At 42.2% G+C, this 23,905-nt stretch overlaps 1 protein-coding gene across 1 annotated transcript in view; it reads right to left on the minus strand.

Moving 5' to 3' along the window:
- LOC143290514 (low-density lipoprotein receptor-related protein 5-like protein) overlaps window positions 1-23,411 on the minus strand; it is a 46,456-nt gene extending 23,045 nt beyond the window's left edge. The window contains exons 1-5 of the mRNA XM_076600021.1: window positions 23,220-23,411; window positions 14,735-14,907; window positions 11,517-11,592; window positions 9,403-9,571; window positions 8,518-8,645 (exon numbers count right to left, since the gene is read on the minus strand). Of these exons, the coding sequence (XP_076456136.1) occupies window positions 8,518-8,645; window positions 9,403-9,571; window positions 11,517-11,592; window positions 14,735-14,907; window positions 23,220-23,295 (622 nt within the window). The 5' untranslated portion in view covers window positions 23,296-23,411. The remainder of the gene's footprint in view (window positions 1-8,517; window positions 8,646-9,402; window positions 9,572-11,516; window positions 11,593-14,734; window positions 14,908-23,219) is intronic.
- Window positions 23,412-23,905: the final 494 nt, after the last annotated feature.

Below are 23,905 nucleotides of genomic sequence, written 5' to 3' on the forward strand. Positions count from 1 at the left end.
AATGCATTGTTTACTTTTTTACCATTTTGTTTTTTTCCATGTGCTCCATGGAGATTTTTTTGAATAAATCTTGAATCTTGGCTCCTGTGGTGATTTTGCTGCGCCAAGCTGGACGGTCCAGGGCAAGTGTCTCCCACGTGTTGAAGTCGACACCCAAGTCTTTGAAGGACGCTTTGAGGCAGTCTTTGTAGCGTTTCTTCTGCCCACCAACTGAGTGCTTGCCCTGACACAGTTTTCTGTACAGCAGCTGCTTATGCAGTCGACTGTCTGGCAATCTGACCATATGTCCAGCCCACTTGGCTTGGGTTTTCTGCAAAAGGGTGTAGACACTGCAGAGGCCAGCTCGTTCGAGGACTTCCGTGTTGGGGACTTTGTCCTGCCACTTGATGTGGAGGAGTCTGCGGAGACAGCTCGTTGGCGTAAAGGAGGGTGGTAAGAACCACTGCACAGTCGACCATCTTAGTGGTAGAACTAATCCTCTCTGTTCCCAGACGTTCTCACGGAGTTTCCCAAAGGTGGCGCTGGCTTTGGCGATCCTGTTGTTGACTTCAGCGCGAGAGAGCGTGCTGCCCAGGTAGGTGAAGTTGTCAACTGCCTGGAGGTTCTGCCCCTTCACTGTGATGCGCGGCTCCTAGTATGACTTTCCTGGGGCAGGTTGGTATATAACTTCGGTCTTTTTGTTACTGATGGTGAGACCGAAGTTGTCGTGGGCTTGTGAGAAGTAGTTCATTTCATTCTGCATCTTCTGCCCTGTGCTAGCTTTGAGTGTGCAGTCATCAGTAAGCAAGAAGTCTCTGATGACAGTCTTTTCCACCTCTGTAACAGCCTGCAGGTGCCTGGGGTTCAACAATCTCATGCCAGGCATGTGCCTGACGTGGATATCTTCTTCGCAATCATGGAAGGCATCTGTCAGGATGGGAGAGAATACCATACTGAACACAGTAGGGTCGAGAACGCAGCCTTGTTTGACGCCGTTTGTCACTGGGAAGGCCTCTGACTTGTCTCCGTCATCCAGAACTTTCACTATCATGCCGTCGTGGAGCTGCCGGACGATTGAAATGAACTTGCTGGGCCAGCCAAACTTCTTCATGATCTTCCACAAGCCTTCTCTGCTGACCATATCGAAAGCCTTGATCAGATCGACAAAGGTCATGAAGATGTCACTGTTTTGCTCCTGGCATTTTTCCTGGAGTTGGTGCGAAGCATAAGTAATGTTCTCAATCCCACATTCAGCACAGAAACCACACTGGCTTACTAGGAGGAGACCTTGCTCAAGATGTTGGAGAAGGTGGTTGAGCAGGACACGGGCCAGAATCGTCCAAGCAATGGACAAGAGGGAGATGCCTCGATGGATGTCGATAGACTGACGGTTGCCTTTCCTCCTGTACATGAGGACTATACTGGCATCTTTCAGCTGTTGCGGGATCTGTCTCTTGTCTGTCCCTTGTTCCACATGGACTGGAAGAGTTCAGTCAGCTTTTGCATCATGGCAGGGCCTCCTCCTTTGTATACCTCAGCAGGGACTGCATCGGATCCTGGCGCTTTGCTACATGAGTTGCTTCACTGCCTTCCCGGCCATCTTCTGTGGGGAGGGTGTCGAGGTCCTCGTTCATCTCTACCTGGGGCAGGCGAGCAATGGCCTCGTCGTTAATGTTGGCATGACGGTTAAGGCCGTTGCTGAAGTGCTCAGCCCACCGCTCCGGTATCTGCTTCTACTCTGTCAGCAGCTGCGTCCCACCTGCGGTGAGGAGGTGTGAGGAGCTGGAGGACTGTGGTCCATATACAGCTTTAAGCATACCGTAGAAGCACTTTGTGTTATGGCTGTCTGTGTAGCCCTGGATTTCATCCGCCTTCTAGCTGGACCAGCTGTCCTGCATCTCGCGAAGTTTCTTCTGCACCTTTCTTCTTGCATTTGGCAAAGGTGACGTGGGGTCGTTCTCATGCACTATGAACAGTTGATGTTTCTATGTTATCAGTGGTTGTATTTCTTCATCATTTTCATCGAACCATCTTGGTTTCTTTGGGTTGCTGGTCCGAGATGTTCGAGGGCAGTAATATAGACAGTGTCTCTGAAGGCCATCCACTGTTCCTCAACGCTGGTCACGTCTTCCTGTGGTGTGTTTGGTAGTCTGCCTTCAAGGTCATTGGCGATTTCTTCTGGAACCTTGCTGCTTTTCAGCTTGGAGACATTCAGCCTCTTTACAGTCTTCTGACCTTGGGGTCTTCTCATGGGCACAATGTGAAGCCTGAACTTGGATGCAATGATGTGGTGGTCGGTCCAGCAGTCGGCTCCACACATGGCTCTCGTCACTCTGACGTCTAGCCTGTCCCTCTTCCTAGTGATGACGTGGTCCATAAGATGACAGTGCCTCGAGCGAGGGTGCATCCATGACTCTTGTTACCGGTGGGTAGGCGGAACAAGGTGTTGGTGATGAAAAAGGTCATATATGGCACACGTCTTAAGGAGCAGAAGGCCGTTGTGGTTACACTTGCCAGTGCCGTGTCTTCCAATGATCTCTTCCCAGGTGTCGTAGTCTGTCCCTATTCTGGCATTGAAGTCACCGAGAACAATAAGTTTCTCTGACTGTGGGACTGCTGAAATGAGGGCGTCGAGTTCTTCATAGAACTTGTCTTTAATGTCATCTGGGTTGGTCATGGTGGGAGCGTAGACACTAATCAGCATTGCACTTTCTTGTTTGAAAGTGGGAGCTGATGTGTCATCAGGCGGTCGTTGATTCCCTCCGGAAGCTTGGTGAGTTTACAGGCCAGGTGAGATTTGATGGCAAATCCCACGCCTGCTTCTCGTCGTTCAGTGCTGCTGCGACCACTCCAGAAGAACGTGTATCCACCACCGCGTTCTGTAAGCTGGCCCTTGTCTGCTAGGCGCGTTTCGCTGAGGGCTGCAATGTCCACGTTGTAGCGAGCTAGCTCCTTGGCAACCAGTGCAGTTCTTATCTCTGGTCTGTCTGCCTTGATATTATCCACCAGAGTTCTCACGTTCCAGGGGCCAAGGTTGAGTACCATCACTTTCTCCCCCCCCCCCACCCCCCACTCCGACCCTCCAGAACTACTGCTGCTACAGTCCAGTGGAGAGCGACTCAATGCCCTGGCAGCCTGTGTGCAGGTTTGTAACTTCAGCTTCCAGTGTATCCACACCTGCTGCTTCGCCACTCCCCCATCGCCAGAGGACTTGAGGTGTTGCGCGGTGAACTTGAAACCATAATTTGCGCTTGACTTGGATTAAAGTGAGGGAGAGTTGCACAGGTCGTCAGCCTCACTCTGTCGTCCGGCATATCTGGACCCAGTGGCAAGACATAGTCGAGACGCCTTGAGATAGATCAGGATACAGTAGATGGCCGGCAGTGTTCTGCATGTGTCTCACTGTGCCCTTTGAGTGCTCAACAGCGTGCTGCTGAGAATCGCCTTTCTACCTGTTGAACCCGTGCTGCTGAGAATCGCCTTTCTACCTGTTGAACCAATGATGGTTTCTCCCGCGCAGTCCGCCGAATCCAGGCTTTACACTCTAGATAAACAAGTCATAAATGTTTTGCATCCTGCAGTTGGGGCTGGTTCGTGGGCGCCAGTGCGTATCCACCCACCGGTGGGCCATGCACGCCACATGTTATGTACAGGGAGCCAGCAACCACCTCCCTTGAATACCAGTAGCAGAGATGAGCCTCTGACCTGACACTCTGAGTGGATAATGGATGCGAGTAAAGTAATCAAATCAAATAAAACGAAATCACCTTATTGTGTTCTTTTTCAATTTCGTTTCGACCGCCTGATAAAATTACAAAATTCCTATATAATTAGAGAAATAATGTCTGCCTTAAACCCACAATGATATGTCAGCTGCACAAGGCATTTTATGGTATGTCCTTCCTTATAGACACATATATCCGTTCATAAATTTTCGTAGCATAAATCATCAGTCGCAGGTCGAGATAACCAAGAATAAAGTGTACAATTTCCTCCTGATATGTTGCGGTCCCCATACTGTTTTTTCTTTAGAGATGCTGTGTACACAGCAGCAGCTGACACACTCGGCTTTGTACAGAGAAGCCACAAAGACTGGTTTGACGAGCTCCTGAACACACTGCATATACGGCATCAGGATCACATTTCCGATAAAGACTGCCAGAGGAAGAAGGACCAGTTCTTGCAAACCAGGCAACACGCACAGAAGAGGCTGCGTGAGATGAAGAACACCTGGTGGGAGAGAAAGTCCGAAGTGCTTCAGTCCGCTGCTGATGCTCACGACATAATGACCTTCCATGATGGTCTCCGAGCTGTGTATGGGCTGAGAGTTACAGGATCAACCCCTGTCCGAGCCTTGGACCGGACCACCCTCCTAACAGACAAGAAAGACATCCTTGCCCGCTGGGCAGAGCACTTCAACACCCTCCTCAACAGGGACTCTTCCGTATCTGAGGAGGTAATTGCAGCCCTCCCACAGCTACCAGTCAATGACTCGCTAGCTGCCCCTCCCACCAAGGCCAAGACCCGGAAGGCCCTGAAGCTGACAACGTCAGGAAAAGCACCAGGAGCGGATGGAATCCAGGCTGACATCTACCAGTATGGAGGCGAGGTGCTGACAGACAAGCTGACCACCCTGTTCCAGTCTCTGGGAGAGAGAGGAGGTCCCCCAGGATTTCAAGGATGCTTCAATTGTCCACATTTACAAACGGAAGGGATGCAAAACACCCTGCGATAACCACCGTGGTATCTCTCTCATCTGCATCACCAGTAAGATCTTTGCCCGCATCATACTGAACAGACGGGTTGACCATGTCTCCAACACAGTCATCCCTGAAGCACAGTGCGGCTTCCGCTCAGGCAGGGGAACATGTCACATGGTGTTTGCCGTACGCCAAGTGGAAGAGACGTGCCGTGAGCAGAACAAGGAGCTCCACATGGTCTTTGTAGACCTGACTAAGGCCTTCGACATGGTGAACCGCCGTGGTCTGTGGAAGATACTCTTAAAGTTCGGTTGCCCAGAGAGCCTAATCCAACTGATTGCGTCATTCCACGATGGCAGGCGAGAGTACAGGAAAATATTGACATGTCGGATCCGTTCCCTGTGGTAAATGGAGTGAAGCAGGGCTGCGTCCTGGCAACCACACTGTTCTCCATTCTCTTCTCTGTCACGCTGATTGACGCCTTCCAAGACTGTCATTGGGGCATCTACATTCAGTTTCGCACAGATGGAAAACTTTTCAACTTGCGGTGAGTCCACGCCAGGTCCAGGGTGTTTGAGGCACTGTTGAGAGAGTTCCTCTTCGCTGATGACTGTGCACCTGCTGCACACACCCATGAGGACATGCAGTTCATTATGGACAGGTTCTCAACCTCTTACAGGCGATTTGGACTCACCATCAGCCTCAGCAAGACTGAGTCCATGTACCAACCAGCTAGCTCACAGAATGCCAGTGCCTCACCCCCCCCCCCCCCCCCCCCCCCCCCCCCCAACCCCCCACCTGCAATCAAGATCGATGACACAGAGATCAAGTCAGTCGACAAGTTTTGCTACCTGGGCAGCACCCTATGCAGCAACGGAGCCCTTGATGCAGAAGTGACGCTGCGCATCACCAAGGCCAGCTGCGCCTTTGGCAGACTCAACAACAGGCTGTGGAACAACAAAGGCATCAGGCTCAGCACCAAAATCAAAACCTACAGAGCTATTGTGCTGACCACCTTGTTGTACTGCTGTGAAACATGGACGACGTATCGCCGTCACATTCAACAACTTGAGCAGCTTAACCAGAGATGCCTACAAAAGATCCTCGGCATAAAGTGGCAAGACAGGGTCTCCAACCTCCAGGTCCTAGAGAGGAGCGGCCTGCCCAGCATCGAAAGCCTGCTGATCCAGTGACACGCTGTCCGCATGACAGACAGCAGGATCCCCAAGATGCTCTTGTATGGCCAGCTGAAGGAAGGCCACCGCGAACTTGGAAGACCCTGCAAGCGCTTCAAGGACACCTTGAAGACAAACCTCAAAGCCTGTGACATAGACATCGCTTCTTGGGAAACTGATGCCTTTGACCGCTGTCACTGGAGGATCATGTGCTCTGGTGGCATAAAGATGTTTGAAAACAAGAGAACGCTGGCCATTAAGGAGAAGCGTGAGCGAAGGAAGCAGGGCTCAACTTCTGGAGACGTTTTCCCTTGCAACACCTGTGGGAAGTGCTGCGCATCCAGAATCGGCCTTTTCTCCCATATGAGGACACACACCGACAGATAAGCCTGCCTGCCTACTCATCCGTCGGCCTGACGGAAGACTCCATCACAGTTGTTTGTTGTTGTTGTTTTTTTGTGTTTTTTTTTTTTTTTTTGTTGGTTGTTTTTTTTCATGATGTCCATTTTGATTGGTTATGAAGGTGGTCATTATGAGTACGTGTGTGTGTGTGTGTGTGTGTGTGTGTGTCTTTGCTTGTACCTGTTTTGAGACATCATTCATCATTATTGAGGGAACAAACGTCTGTTTATCCATGATAATGAATGCGTATTGATTTTCCTCAACAAATAAAGTTCATCTCATAGAGCTGACGTTTTTATAGATTATTCCTATGAATATTCTGATCTGAATTTGGGATAAAACCCTGTTCAGTTCCAGAATTTATATAATAAGCAATTCTGAATCATGCACATGTTGCCTAATAAATGCATATTTTTCTCCTCCAAAAGTATTTCTTAAATGACAGCAATGATAATTGATTGTGAGTACAGTATGAAGTGTGTTTCGTCTTCTTTATGTGAATCTGCTCTGTCAAAAACGTGTGAATCATCTCTGACATAAACGTGTCCATGCAAATAATGTTTATAGGTTAAAATGGTTGCCGTTTATGTGCTTTTGTTTTCTTTCACAGTCTATAACGTAGATATAATCATGACGCAATGCAACGACGTCATCTAAAAAAAAAAAAAAAAAAAAAAAGATTACGTGACATTGGTGGTGATTGTTGCTGAACGGCCCGTGACCTTCTTTCGATCCTGCGTGTGGATCACGTACTTCACTGTACTGTGGAACTAGTGTTGTGTGTGGATCACGTACTTCACTGTACTGTGGAACTAGTGTTGTGTGTGGATCACGTAGTTCAATGTACTGTGGAACTAGTGTTGTGTGTGGATCACGTAGTTCAATGTACTGTGGAACTAGTGTTGTGTGTGGATCACGTAGTTCACTGTACTGTGGAACTAGTGTTGTGTGTGGATCACATGGTTCACTGTACTGTGGAACTAGTGTTGTGTGTGGATCACGTAGTTCAATGTACTGTGGAACTAGTGTTGTGTGCGGATCACGTAGTTCACTGTACTGTGGAACTGGTGTTGTGTGTGGATCACGTAGTTCACTGTACTGTGGAACTAGTGTTGTGTGTGGATCACGTAGTTCACTGTACTGTGGAACTAGTGTTGTGTGTGGATCACATGGTTCACTGATGTGGAGTGATGGCCTGGAGGTAACGCGTCCGCATAGGAAGCGAGAAAATATGAGCGCGCTGGTTCGAATCACGGCTCAGCCGCCGATATTTTCTCCCCCTCCACTAGACCTTGAGTGGTGGTCTGGACGCTAGTCATTCGGATGAGACGATAAAACGAGGTCCCGTGTGCAGCATGCACTTAGCGCACGTAAAAGAACCCACGCCAACAAAAGGGTTGTTCCTGGCAAAATTCTGTAGAAAAATCCACTTCGATAGGAAAAACAAACAAAACTGCATGCAGGAAAAAATACCAAAAATTTTTTTTTTTAAAGGGTGGCGCTGTAGTGTAGCGACGCGCTCTCCCTGGGGAGAGCAGCCCGAATTTCACACAGAGAAATCTGTTGTGATAAAAAGAAATACAAACTGTGGAATTAGTGTTGTGTGTGTGGCTCACATGGTTCACAGACCTGTGGAATTAGTGTTGTGTGTGGGTTTTGTTAATTAATATATTTTATTATATTGCATTTGGATATGTGTTTTCTTTTAATGATTGATTGATTTAATAGTGATTTTTTTTTTTAAACTCGCACAGTTGTCAAGACTGTTTGATTTGTGCGGAAGAGGAGTGAAAGAAAAATCTAATTTTTAAAACTCCCTAAATGCGATCATCAGCATAAACTGATCTGCTTCAATCTCATGTTTTCATGTACCCCCCCATGGGGTTTTCTGAAATAAGCCTGTCTGATCTTGTCTTGTCTTGCTCCTCTTAGTACCGCCTACGTGTGTTTGCATATCTCCACCTCCCCACTTGACATCTTTGTCCAACCTATCATTGCTGTGTGATATTGTATTGAAGTCAGGTCAATTTCATCATCTCCAAAGAGAAATTCACACGTGGTTGTGTTGTGCAGAATCACATACCAAACGTAAAACATGCATTTAAATGGCATATGCGTGTTTAAGCAACCAAGAGATCATATATAAATCAATTAAGGTACATTCCAAACCACTCATCCACACCTCACTCGACATGGGCGGAATTGCCGATTTCAAACATTTCTGGTTTTTCTTCTCTGTGTCTCACTGTCCCACCACATACTTGGAACATCCAGAGCCAAGGCATTGGGGGCAATGAGTCCAGTATTGACCAGGGTCCTTCTGTCACTGCCGTCATAGTTGGCTCTCTCTATCTTAGGGGCCTCTCCCCAGTCCGTCCAGAACATTACACTGCACACACACACACACACACACACACACACACACACACATATGAAATGCACAGACAGACAAACACATGTGCACTATCCATGAATACACATACAGACACACATGTGTATACATACTCCCAGGATTGACGCAATGTGGTCTGACCTCATTTTCACATATTCACAAGAAAAAGGGGTTTAACTTGAACTTGTTTTGACTTCGTTGATCGGAGCGCGAAAGGGTACCCATGTGCCAAGGGATGCAACTGCGGTGCTTCCCAATGTTTTTCTTGGAAACTTGTAAAAAAAAAAAAAAATTAATTCAGCACACACCGTAGAACATTTTAAGACTAGACTACATCATTCCTGGAGGAGGGTGGGGGGTCCATGGTAAATCCCACGCCCTTGCAGACAATGATAAAGCAAAAGAAAGAAAGGAAGCCTTTTGTACCTTCCCATTGAATTTCTCCACACAGAAGGGCGGACCAGGCAGCCAGAAAAGCAGCACTTGATTTGGAAGGCTCAGTCATTCAGATTCAAACTCACAACACCATTTTTTTACAGTGTAAAGACAGTTGAAGCAGATAACCCTTACGCGTTCTCAAACAATTTATGTGTCTCCAACTTCAGCCGATTAAAAACTTAATCTATGATTTTCTTTGAATACTTTCCGATTTTTTTATCTTCAAAACAACACTGAGTGCTTGTGCGGAAAACAAGCAGATGTCTGTCATATAGACCTACCAATGTCTATCACTGACAATTAATTATGTGCTCACCTGCTTCCTGTGTTGAGCACGATGGCTCGAGGTTCATCAAGACTGCTGTTAATGATGGTGCGGTGAGTAAGAGTGTCAATGGTCACAGTGCCGATCCGGTCTCTCCCTGTATCTGTGTAGAAGATTTGTCTGGACTTGGGATCCACGGCCAGTCCATCGAAAACTGAATCTACACAGCAACATCGCACACAGACACGGGAGGTTCACAGTATCCTCAAAGACCATTCCCTTAGCACTCTGAGAAAGCAGTCCACAACAAGATGCATGCCCTCACCTATCAACCCATTTTTGCATCAAACAAAAACAAACAAATGGGAGACTGAAACAGTTACATGATGACGTGGCAGGTATCAATAGCAACAGTACTGATGGTGTGTGTCCATCGAGATCGATGATGACCATCGTTGTCATCCAGCTGGGGGATGGGGGGAGGGTGGTGGTGGGGTGGGGGGGAGGATGCTCATGAATCTATCTGTGAATGCGCAGATGGCTGAATAGTCAAATCTGCGCACGAAGTGTTCGCTGACAGTTGGGGCAGACAAAGACAGGCATACCATTGTCAGGGAGCTTGTTTGCCCGTGACATTCTGGTCTGCCTCTTCTGAACAGCTGCAGCAGTCCTGTTGGCCTCGCACAACTTGGCGCCTTTGTGCACAGCAGCGCGCCATTTGTCACGGTCCACTGCAGATTCCTCCCAGGAGTCAGGGTTGATATCAAACGCTTTCAGAGAGACTTTCAGAGTATCTCTGAAGCGCTTCTTCTGACCTCCGTGTGATCTCTTCCCTTGTTGCAGCTCGCCATAGAAGAGCCTTTTGGGCAGCTGATGGTCTGGCATGCGCGCCACGTGTCCAGCCCAGCGAAGCTGGGACTGCATCAGGATGGTGAAGATGCTGGGAAGGGTGACTTTTGCGAGCACCTCTGTGTCTGGGGTCTTATCTTGCCACTTGATGTTCAGTAGCTTCCTGAGGCATGTTGTGTGGAAGTGGTTCAGCTTCTTGGCATGTCGTTGGTACACTGTCCAAGTTTCGCAGGCATACAGTAGTGTGGGGAGAACTACTGCTCTGTAGACCTTTAGCTTGGTCTCAAGACTAATGCCTCTTCTGTTCCAGACATTTGCATTGAGTCTACCAAAAGTTGCGCTTGCTCTTGCAATCCTGACGTTCACTTCGTCGTCGATGGTCGCATTTCGTGACAGTGTGCTGCCAAGGTATGTGAACCGCTCCACCGCACTGAGTCTCTGACCGTTGACTGTGATGTTGGGCTCAACGTAGGGTTTCCCTGGGGCTGGCTGATGGAGAACTTCAGTTTTCCTCGTGCTGATGGTAAGGCCGAAGTTCCTGCTGGCAGTGGCAAACTTGTCGACGCTGAGTTGCATGTCAGCTTCAGATCCAGCGTTGAGGGCACAATCATCAGCAAACAAAAAGTCTCTGATGATGTCTGTCATGACCTTGGTTTTTGCTTGAAGCCTTCTGAGGTTAAACAACTTGCCATCTGTTCGGTACTTTAGGCCGATTCCAACATCGCCATCTCTGAAGGCATCAGTAAGCATTGCAGAGAACATGAGGCTGAACAGCGTTGGAGCCAGGACGCAGCCTTGCTTGACACCATTTGTGACAGCAAAAGGAGCAGATGTTTCGCCTTTGTCCTGGATTCGAGCCTGCATGCCTTCATGGAATTGGCTGACCAAGGAAATAAATTTCCGAGGGCATCCGTACTTGGCCATGATTTTCCACAGTCCCTCTCTACTCACGGTGTCGAAGGCCTTAGTGAGGTCGACATAGGTGGAGAACAGATCAGCATTTTGCTCATGACATTTCTCTTGCAGCTGCCTTGCAGCAAACACTATGTCGGTGGTTCCGCGCTCTTTCCGGAATCCACATTGATAATCAATATGACGATGAGCAATAAATCAGAACAATTCAAGCTGCATACATATTGTCTTGGTGATCGCATTATTTTTGTTTCACAATGCGCCAACGCGGGTGTGTGAAAACATGTACGTGTGTGTGTGTGTGTGTGTGTGTGTGTGTGTGCGCGCGCGCGCGCGCGTGTGTGTGTGTATGCAAATGTGTGTGAGTGTGTGTTCTCACCAGCAACGATGCCATGTGTACTTACCATTTCCGCCGTGAAGCACTGTCACCACACCATTGCCATTCAGAGATGATCGTTGGATACGTTTCTCCGACCCAACCTGATTCAGATTATTTCATCTTCAAGAAGTGTGCATCATGTGTGTGCGCGCGCGTGTGTGTATGCGTGTGTGTGCGTATGTGTGCGTGTGTGCGTGTTTCAACCATATTGGTTACTTTGATAAGTTAATAGGAAAAACATTGTCAAAACAAAATCAACAATGAATCGTGAAATTTATAATGTTATTTGTCAGTTATTGAAAGTTTTAAGGAAGGTCAGAATTGAAACCGATAATGAATAATGAGGTTTACCAATAAAATGTTTTATCATAGCTCAATAATCAGTTATGAAAATTACATCAGCAAATGACAATTTCAATTATTTTATGCATACATTCTTCACACACACACACACACACACACACACACACACACACACACACACACATATATATATATATATATATATATATATATATATATATATATATATATATGTGTGTGTGTGTGTGTGTGTGTGTGTGTGTGTGTGTGTGTGTGTGTGTGTGTGTGTGTGTGTGTGTAGCCGTGTACCTGAGTGGTGTTTTGGGGTACGGTACAAAAGAACTAATAATTTACTGAATTAAAGGTTAGACAAGAATCCCCGCGCGCACAGGCCAGGAACATATAGAGGCCAGTCACAAAAGGATTTTTCTATTGTGTTATTTACAATAGTTATCAGAAGAAGAAGAGATAAGGAAGAGAAATAATGAGAGAAGACAGTGTACTGGTGACGCACAAACAAATGTCATAGAGCACAACATGTCAGCGCAAGTGAATAGTAAAGCACATGTATACATATTACATGGAAAGACTATCACTCAGTTTGTTATAAGCAACAACATACGATAAGATAATGCATATGTGTGAAGACCAAACAACTTACATCATATGACATTTCTAATACATTTAAACAATGCAGTTAAAGCGATTGAGGTTATGCCGACTTAGTGAAAGTACACTGACAGTGTAGATTAGGTGAAGCCTATACTGTGTCAAAGTCACTCAAATGAATCAGTTTATCATGTTGCAATATACTATACTGGAGTAAGCCGTATAGGAGACAGCATGATGACTAAATTACAGTTAACAGACTGATACATGTCAGGTGGTTTTAACCAATAACTGATATTAATCCAACATTATCTTGTAATCTAGACAGAATAATATATACAATCAAATACACATAAACGTACATGAGCAGCTTCCACGGCACACACACACACACACACACACACACACACACACACACACACACTATTTTGTCTTCAGCGCGTCAAGTTTTATACGGAAGAAAGTAGAAGTTATTAATCTTGTATAGCAAGCTGAAGAATTCGGTATTTTTTCTTTAATAATACGTTCGGGGAGTAATGTCCCTTTCTGTTTTGAAGTCTTCCATCGTTTATGAAATCGACCCCATGCTGTTTTTTCTAACATAGTGTATGCTTCTTTCACGGAAAGTCGGACAAGTATTTTTGTCGATTTTTCTGAATCTTGTGCTCCTCTTTTAGCTGCTTTATCAGCAGTTTCATTGCCATTAATGCCCACATGAGAAGGCACCCAACAGAAACTGACATCAATACCTTTAATCCTGAAACAATGTACCAAATGAGTTGCCTCGATAACTAAGCCAGGTTTTGTTTCAAGTCTAAATGATTCTAGAGCATAAAGTACTGATTTGGAATCAACAAAGAATGCTATTTTCAAGAAAACTGTTTGATGGCTCACCAAGTAGCTCAATGCTTGTATAATAGCAACAAGTTCAGCCGTAAAAATGGAAAGATTCTTTCCAATAAATTAAGATTTTTCAACTTTAAAAGCGAGAATAGTAAAAGCCGCGCCAGTATTTTTGTCATCAAGAACAGATCCATCTGTAAATATATGGAGATGATTCTGGTATTTTTCTGCTATGTGTATTCTTGCAGTACTCGTCGTGATATTGATGTTTTCTTCTTTTTTTTTTGTTTTGTTTTAGAATAGTTGATATCAAAATCTGCTTTCAACATTTCCCAATAAGGAATAGGAGTATAAGATGGTTTTATAGCTAACTCGTTCATGTTAATACCAGATTCTTTTAACAGATTTGAAACGTAAGTTGCAACTGTTTCTTGTGATGAAATAGCTTTAGCTCTTTTCGGAAAATCAGTGTCAGATCTTACTGTTAGTTCGTCAGCAATGAAATTTTCTGTCATAGAAGTGTATCTTACAGCGAATGTTATATGCATTGTGGTAAGCAGTTCGGCTTGCATCATAGTTTGTTTCAATGTCAGCAGTTATGTATCTTCTTGCCCAAGTATTTCACACAGAGTAACTATTCTGCAGATGATTTGGGGGAAGTTATTTCTAACGAGGTTCTTTTTGTAGAACTTTCAAAGGCATTAGTTCATAGCCCTATTTCTACATTCCTTTAATGTACTTCATAATCATGTTAATGGTTTCAGTTATTATCATTATTGATATGTTACTGTTAAAGCTAATTTCATGTTAGTTATGCATTTCTTAGTAGTTTTCTACCTTTTCTGTTTTATTCTGACTTCTCTTTCCCCTCTCTCTACCCCTCCCCACCCCTTTTGTTTTTAATTTAATTTAATTTTATTTTATTTTTAATCGTCTAATATCACTAATAGTGAAAAGACACTAAACTAAAGAACGAACACACACACACACGCACACACACACACACACACACACACACACATACACACACACAAAACACACACACAGGCACACTTACTTGTACAAGCACACACACATACGCCCATATCCTCCACCCCCAACCCCACACACATTCATGTGTAGAAATAAAACAATAGAAAAACCCTTTTGTGACTGGTCTTCTATATGTCTCTGGCCTTTGCCAGATCTTTTCTGTCCTTTCATCTGCATACTCTGCAATTCAGCAAGTCAGTCATTCTTTTATACCGTCCCCTTCATAAAATACCACTCGGGGTGAACACGGCTACACATACATACATGCATACATACATACATACATACATACATGGAATAAACTTAAATAAATGCAATATCAACTGAACTAGAATCATGATTACAGCAGACGTACCTACAAACCAACTTTAATTTTACTCTCAAGCCAGATTCAAACAGTTTAGCTTGGGAACACTCTGAGTACAACAAGATTATTTTGTCCACATGTCTACGTACTTCTGTCCAGTAGATCATCTGATCAACGGTGTCAAAGTCTACAGCTACGGGTAGGTACAGTTGTGTTGAAAAGCCGATAGAACTGCTATCGAATGTCGAAGGATCCATGCGGAAAATTTTGCCTCCGGTGGCGGATCGAGGCACTGACCCCGTGATGAGGAAGAAGTCACTGGCTGTAAACAGAAGACGCATTCTGACTGATGATGACATGAAAACAACAACAACAACAACAGCAACAACAAACAACAGCAACAAAAACCTGAAAGCATTTTCCCTTTTTTTTTCTTTTTTTTTTTTTGAATAATTATCTGTCCAATGAGATAATTACCTTGAGCTTTGCGTTTTGACATTAGTTTTCCCACATTCACACGTGTTTTAGTAACCATAATGAAAGAAATAACAGTTCAAAATAATCTAAAATTGTCCCTGCACATATAATTAATCTGATACTCAGTCTAAACAAGACAAAATACTAACAAAAGCGTATGCACAACTCAACAATGCACAAAAGATTGAAAGTCAAGCACTCAAAATCATTAGATGCTGATGTCAGCGTCGGTGTCATTTTCACAGGTTGTAAAATATATACATGATACAATCTTGTTTGAGTTTTTGTTGTATTTCATGTATTTATTTATAATCTGTTCATCTAAGATGATGATATTAGATATTAGAGTATTTCATGCATTCGTTTAGCACAATATCATTGTCATCATCAACTGCCTCTCCCACTCCTCCAGTTCTTATTCTCTGTCACTGTTTTAATTTCAATTTTTTAAACTGCACCTTCCACATCTAGAGAAACACCCCTTTCATTACTCCACAGGAGGGTCAAGAAACACTAGGTTTATTAACTTACTCAGTACGGCCAGTCCTCTCTTCTCCTCTACACAGACCCCTCTGATGTCCAGTGGGTGTCTGAATGACCCAACCTTTAGCTTCCGTCGTCAGAATTGTGGTATTCTTTGTCAACATTCACCTCTTCAGTATAAGAGCCTTCCGCTTCCAATATTTTGATGGTGGTAATTGGGGTGAAACGCTGTTAACGTCGTCTCTTTCGCCGTTCGTATGGAGAGAGTTAAACAATGTAAAACAACACGCGAACTTTTAAATAGGAATCCAGTGTATTATGAATAAGATCAGTTTATATTTTTTCCAGCGTCCTCCGGTAGTAAACGTCAACTCGGGACTCTTTCGGAGCTAATATTTCCACATATCTTGTTTTATATTTTTTGTATATGCTTTATAGCGATACTTTTAAAAGGGTAATGTCCTGTTTTAGCGTCGAAATTATTGCTCCTATTGGCAATCTTTTCATAGTTTGTGGGACCAAAAACGGAAAAAGCAAGATGGTGGCACATTAGTTTAGTGACCGATTTCACATCAAAACATAGTAATATAGCATTCAAACTAAGAGTCGAAATCCACTGAAAATGGGTTACAACATCGACTAATAGTAATATCGTTTCATACATGCACAAAAATGCCGGTAAAATAGGTTCCCGAACACAGGATTTAACTAAACCAGACAGAACAGCAATCCATAAATGTGGACATTGTAACTGCTGTCTTTGTTACTATTCCGACAAGACCACAAGTCACACAGCAACACATAAATGATGATAGTATGAGCACTGACGTATTCATCATCTCACTAATTCCGACACAGAACTGTTGCAGTCAGTCAAGCAGTTGGGAGCAACCATCCACTCCAAACTGATCGCGGAAAGGGACAGGGATGATCACGGCAAGCTGACACACTGGAAGACAGGCAGACGTTTCCTGTATATAAAAGTTCCGAATGTTCCCCTGCCCAGAAATGTGGACATTGGCCCTTTTAAAGCCAGCCTGTACCACAGGGAGCAGAAGACCCTTCAGCGACAACAGCAGGCGGAGTGTCGACGGTGCCTGCAGAAAGGACACACAGCGGCGGACTGCCCAAACCCGGTAAAGTGCAGGCAATGTCTGAACGATGGACACAAAGCCGGGGATCCAACGTGCAACCTTGTTGCAGTGGAACCAACTATCAGACATGAACAGACAGACAATAGCAAAACAGAAAACGCAACACAGAACAAACAAACTTGCAGCACCACAGTCAGCCCTGGACAAGACGACAGATTGACAACGGTCTCTAACAAACAAAACCAAAACAGCACTGATGACGGAAAAACAACTCGATCCAGACAAAGGACAAGACAAACCACGCTAAAGACATACAGGCGGGAGGGATCGGGATCCGTGAAGCGTCCACGCTCCAAGGGTTCCGTGTCACCCCACGCAGACAAACAAGCCAGAAGAACACAGGACAACAGTGGTGGAGAGTCTGACGATGGCAGTCTGTACTGTGAACCAGCAAGCAATCCCGATTGACTTTCCCCCGTCCCCCCTTTGCTCCCTGGAAACGGTCACAGCTATGATCATGGACCTTGAGTATGGCTTACGATTTGTGTACTGATTTTATAATGAATCGCTTATGGGAAGAAATCATGCTTTGCTAAATGGATGTTATTAGACTTTGCTCCGTTAATGCCAGAGGGCTGAATAATAAATTAAAGCGGAAATCTATATTCAATATCCTCAAAAAACAAAAAACGTGATATTATCTGTATCCAAGAGGCTCACATTACAAAGAAAACTGCAGATTTGTGGGAAAAGGAATGGGGTGGGAAAATCATATATCACGAAGGGACAGGTCATTCCAAAGGGGAGATGATCATGATATCAAGACACTTTACAGGAAATGTTCAACTTGTAAAAGAAATCGATAGATTATTAATTGTTTCAGTTGTCACAGAAGAAGTAACTTTCACCATAGCTAATGTTTATGCACCTAATGAAAATGTTGAGAAACTCTCTTTTTTCAAAACACTCCAGAATACACTGAAAGATTATGCTAATGAACGATTACTGATAATGGGTGATTTTAACACAGCAATCAACACTGAGCTGGACATAATTTCGGGTCATCCCCATCCAAAAGCAGACATCGCTGGTCTTAAAGAAACAGTTGTTGCCCTCAGTGTTCAGGATGTCTGGAGATTACTTCACGAAACTGAGAAAGACTACACCTGGTGTAGATACAACCCATTCATAGCTCGCAGACTCGACTATGCTTTTGCTAGTCAAGATATGTCGCAATACATTGTCAGTTGTAATAATATGTTTATCTCTAATACTGACCATAAGGCAGTTATTACAGAACTTACTTTTTCCAGGTTTGAAAGAGGTCCAGGCTACTGGCATTTCAACAATTCATTTTTGAAAGATCCTCTTTTCGTACAGTCAATGAACAACTTTCTTGATCAGTTTATGGATGAAAATGGAACAGTAAACCAAGGTAAGTCAATAGAATTATGGGAATTGTGCAAAATAAAAATAAAGGGGTTTTGCATACAGTATGGTAAAAATAATGCATGCAAGAAAAAAAAATGAATTAGTATTACTGAAACAGTTATGAGCTTGGGAAAAATGGATTGAGGAAGGAGAAAAAAGTACAAAATTCTTCCTCCACTTAGAAAATTCTAGATCAAATATGAATGTTATGACAAGTATTTGTAAGAACAATGGAGAAATAATATCTAACCAAATGAAAATATTAGAAGAACAAGTCAGATTTTATTCAGATCTCTACAGTCAGACAACACTAACAAATAACACTACACAAGTAACAGACGATTTCTTGAAAGATGAACAATTCACAAAGTTAGATCAAGATGAAGCAGCATTATGTGAAGGACTTATTAAAGAAGAAGAAGCCAGCAACGCATTGAAACAAATGAAAAATGGGTCGTCTCCAGGTAGTGATGGGTTAAGCACTGAATTCATGAAATTCTTCTGGATTAAACTAAAAAAGCTTGTAACTAATTCTTTCAATGAATCGTTTGCAGACGAAGAAATGTCTTATACACAGAGACGTGGAATAATCAAACTTTTACACAAAGGAAAAGAATCATCACGTAATGAATTAGATCACTGGAGACCAATAACTCTAACGAACACAGACTATAAAATAATGGCAAAAGCCCTTGCAAACAGATTAAGTAAAGTTATATATAAATTAATTAATCCGGACCAGGTTGGATACTTGAAAGGAAGAAACATTTCATCAATCATTAGATCCATCGATGATGTTATAGATTATCTGAACCATACAAACGAATCAGGATATCTCCTCGCCCTAGATTATTACAAAGCATTTGACTCAGTTTCACGAGATTTTCTGTTGCATACATTTAGAGTATTTGGGTTTGGTGAACAATTTGTAAAATGGGTTAATATTTTGAATAAAAATACATTTAGCAGTATCAATCATGGAGGATGGATTTCACGGCCCTTTCCCGTTACATGTGGCATCAGACAGAGATGCCCATTCTCACCCTTAGCTTTCATTTTAGCTGTAAAAATACTGGCAATCAAGATTAGAAACAGCAATATAAAAGGAATAAAACTTCCTACTAACAGACAAATTGACAAGCAAATGAAAATAAAACAATTAGCAGATGACACAACTCTTTTTCTGAAAAAGCTTACAACATCATAAATGATTTCTCCACATTCTCAGGCTTGGTATTAAATCAAAAGAAAATTAAGGCCATGAAACTGGGGACAGGTTGTGAAAACCAAAACCTTCCTTTTGAAGTAACAAAAATGATAAAGATATTAGGTATCTACTTTCAAAATGGCATCAGAGCCCAAAACATCGAAAAGAATTGGGAGGGGAGAGTAGAAAAGATAACAAATCTGATAAAGACTTGGAGTCGTAGAGATCTAAGCATACATGGAAAAATAGTAATTGTGAAATCTCTTCTGGTAAGTCAGTTTACGTATGTTATGCAAGCAATTGGTTTGCCAGACCATATTCTTACGAAAATAAACAGAACTCTTTACAAGTTCATTTGGCAAAGAAAACACACAAACAGAAAAGCATATGAAAAAATTAAAAGGAAGGTAATGGAAGGAAATTATGACTCAGGGGGATTAAGAATGATAAATATGGTCAGTTTACAAAAGTGTTTTTATCTGCAATGGGTTGGAAAACTTTTCAAAACTGCAGACGAAAACTGGAGTTACATCCCAAAATGGCAGTGTAAGCAATTTGGAAAATGGCCAAAGGTTCTCGACGTAAATTGCAGACCTAATCAATTAAAAGCAATTGACAATATTACAAACGAATTCTGGAGAAAAGTTCTCCGTACCTACTTAGAAACCAAACCAATAGAATCAGCAGAAAACGTACATTTTCACAATTTTCAAAATCAACTTTTGTGGAATAATAGTCTCATACAATTTAAGAAAAAAAGTATTATTCTTTCCTAATTGGTCTAAGATTGGAATAGACAGAATTATGGATATGATTAAAATAGAAGATAAAAGACCATATACACTGGAGGAAATCCAAAGGAAAGTACTTCAAAACAATGCTGTCACTTATTTTGAATATCATGCTTTGATGAATGCTATTCCAGCAGAATGGAAAGAATGGATCAGACAGGCAGACACACAAATTCACACTTTGACAAATGAAAGACATTTTGCAAACAACTTTAATGATAAGCCAAAAGTAATATCAAAATATTTAGATAATCAAACAAATGACAGAGAGACAAGAAATCCGTGTGCATGTGGATTCTGGAAAAGAAAATTTGGCATTGAATTAAATAAGGATATCTGGCTAATCCCTCATTTTGCAACAAAAGAAGTAAGACTGCGTGAACTGCAATGGAAGATCCTCCATAACATATACCCAACAAATATTTTGCTACATAAAATGAATGTGACTGATGACAATAAATGCACGACTTGCAAAGATGTGGTAGATTTTATTGAACACTTCTTTTTTGAATGCCCAAATGTCAATAATTTTTGGAAAGCAGTTGAACGTTATATAAGTAGTAACATTTGAAAAAAAGTACAATTGACAGTAAGCGAAGTCTTGTTTGGTTTTCAAAACAAAGAAATTAAAAACTGTACGGTAAATACTATAAACAGAATAATACTTATTGGAAAGATGTGCATAAGTATTGCCAAGAAAACCAAAACAACATCTCCAATCTTAGTAATTTTTGAACAGCAAGTCTCACGTCGAAAAATACAGTTCATATAGGTACAGAATAAACATAATGCTTGACAACATTGATAATGCTCTGCATATACATGGCACATACCTAATTGTATATGAAGACTGCAATGATGTTGTTGACTAAGGTAGTAACAGCAATAATTATGCATCTAATTAATATCATTATCATTCCTCTTCAGCTCCTCCTCTGAGTACCTGTTGTTATTATTATTATCATCATTATTGCTATTTTGACTATTATTGTTGTTGTCGTCATCATTGTCTTTTGAGAAAGAATTGGGTGAAAATGTCACATACAATGCACACTAATGCATAAAGAAACCCAGACATACGTATGCACATGCAGAATATTAAAGCACGCAACAAAGTCCATCATTAGAAAACCCACACACAAGAGAAGCATGAATGGGACTATTCTTATCTCCTTTTTCTTTATCACACAAAATGTTCTTTTCTTATTTTGCTCTGCTACCATCAATATTACTATCATTATTACTATGATTAGTATGATTTTTGTTGTTGTTGTTGTTGTTGTTGTTGTTTTTGTTTTGTTTTTTTCTTTTTTCCGGTCAATGAAAAAAGCCACGTGCAGAGCACAAAGAAAAAAGTATTTTAAAGGAAAAGAAAAAAAGGGACCCCCCCCCCCCCAAAAAAAAAAGAAAAAGAAAAAGAAAAAAAAGTTCACAAAAAAAACCCAACGGTAACGATAATAACAAATAACTACATATGAATAGGGGAGAAAACACAAGTTTTCCTTACCGATAGAAATTAGTCAAAAGACCAATGTGTATTTGAGGGTCTTTTTGCTTTGATTGATCTACACGATGGGCGTCTTCAAGTAAGGTGCGTCGCATGCAAAATGACGACAATTCTATGTGAGTTCACACATGTCTCTTTGTGAAGGTCAAGGTATTCGTGTCAGGGTTGTGTCTCATCAGGGCCGTAAGTCTCCGTTTTCATGTGCTCACGTTGAGCTTTGCAAGTTGTCAAATGATGTGCCCACCTCCATGTCTTCTTCGTTTCGCAGACTATGATTTTTACGACTTAGATTTTTGTTTTGTTAAACCTTATATTGCCTTGCTTGTTCAGAATCTATAAATATGACTCAAATTGTTGGAAAAAAAGAGCTCCATAATTTAAAAAATAAATAGAGGCTAAAGAAAAAAAAGGAAAAAAGAAAATAAATAAATAAATCAGTAATACATTGATATAGCATTTCTTTAAAAAGAATGTGAAGCCATCCGTCACATAATTTATCCATATTGTCTCAAGAAATGTTTATTTATTTACTTATTTGTTTATGTATTTATTAAGATGTTTCACTTCAGCGCATATTCTTGAAGCTCTATGCATTTTACATCATGTCATTGCCAACATTGTTGCATGTTTCCATGACACTTTTCATTTCTCTTTTCCTGTCCATTTGCAGGTAACCCTGTATAACGACCACCGCAGAAAGATGTTGATGAATGAATGTAAGATTTGTGGAATGGATGGGTGAATGATGGGGAATTAAAAAATTGTTGAAAAAACAAAACAAAAAAAACAACAACAAAAAAACCAACAAAACTTCCAACCAAACCATGACACAAAAAAGCAACACATAAACAGACTAATGTTCATACAAAATAGGCCCATAGCTTTTTTTCTGGTAATTTTCCAACCAGTTCAACATGAACATTTACGTAAACCTTGCTGACTCGCGAGGATAAAAGCACCTTTTGGCATGTTGTGCTGAGGCTTGTTTAATGCCAAGTATACTAACACTGAAAAATGATACACAAAATTAGACAAGAGAGAGAGAGAGAGATCGAAATCGAAACTTTTTAACAAAAAAGATAAAAACAAAGAACAAATAAATGGCATAGAAAATAAACTGTTCTCCACAAACTAACATACTATGCATACACGTGGAGGAGAGGTGGAGATGGGGAAGGAAAAAGGTAAGGAAGGAAGAAATGCGAAGGAGAGAGATGAAACACTGTCGAAAGAGAGAGAGAGCGGGAGAGAGAGGAGGGAGGGAGCAAAGGAGATAGACACACAGGCAAGGATATTGAAAATACATCATTTGTTTTTAAGTCACAGTAATTTCAAGGATTCGTAGAACTTAGCCCCAAGATTAGATGTTTATGATATAGACTTTTGAAGACACTGAGACTGGAGTTTATATTGTGTAGATGAAATAGGATTCCATGAACATCCACATGAGTGCGTCACACACACGCACGCACGCACGCACACACACACACACGCACACACACACACACACACGCACACACACACACACACACACACACACACACACACACACACACACACATAGAAGGAGAAAGAAAAATATACTAAGATGACAAAAGCAGAAACACAGCAGACATTTTCAAACAACAATATGGCAGTGGTTACCGTTAACACTGTTAGCCAGAAATGCCAACACCAAACCAGTCAGTATCATCTTCATCATGAAGAAAACAGCTTGCATCGAGAAGCTTTTCTTTCTTTTCCCCGGACACAGATTTTACTGTTGTCTTTTTCACCAGCGAGCCAAGAAATCCTGCCTTCTGGCGTGGTGACCTACTCAGTATGACGATTGTTCCTGGTCTAACATACCATAAAGGTTGGGCTCAATATCATTGGACGACTAAAATAGCCAGTGGGTTACAGGCTGACATATGATAGCTTTGAGGTAATACTACCAAAATAGCAAGTCTCGTGGGTTCCGGAAGAGTATGGGTGAGGTAGAAATAGGGATTTGTGGAGGGGTGTGGTTTTGTGCGTGTGTTGGGACACGGGTGCCGTGTTGTGGTGCAATGCACTCAGTGATGTTTTGCCGTGTTGGGAGCGTTGAGCTGCCGCCGTTTAGATTGAACAGAATGGTTTCAAGTCAAGTCAACTTGATTATCAACAGAGAGAAATTCATGTGTGGTCGTGTTGCTCATGCTCACAATACAAACATAAAATATGCATTCAGAAGACGTGTACGTGCTTAGACAATCAAGAGATCACATAAAACTACATTTCGTTAAAGATTCAAGAACAGTGTATATATTGAGAACATTTAACCGTATTAAAAGCCTTGAGAAACATGTACT

Source organism: Babylonia areolata, chromosome 15 (genome assembly GCF_041734735.1).
Source record: "Babylonia areolata isolate BAREFJ2019XMU chromosome 15, ASM4173473v1, whole genome shotgun sequence".
Classification (NCBI taxonomy): domain Eukaryota; kingdom Metazoa; phylum Mollusca; class Gastropoda; order Neogastropoda; family Buccinidae; genus Babylonia; species Babylonia areolata.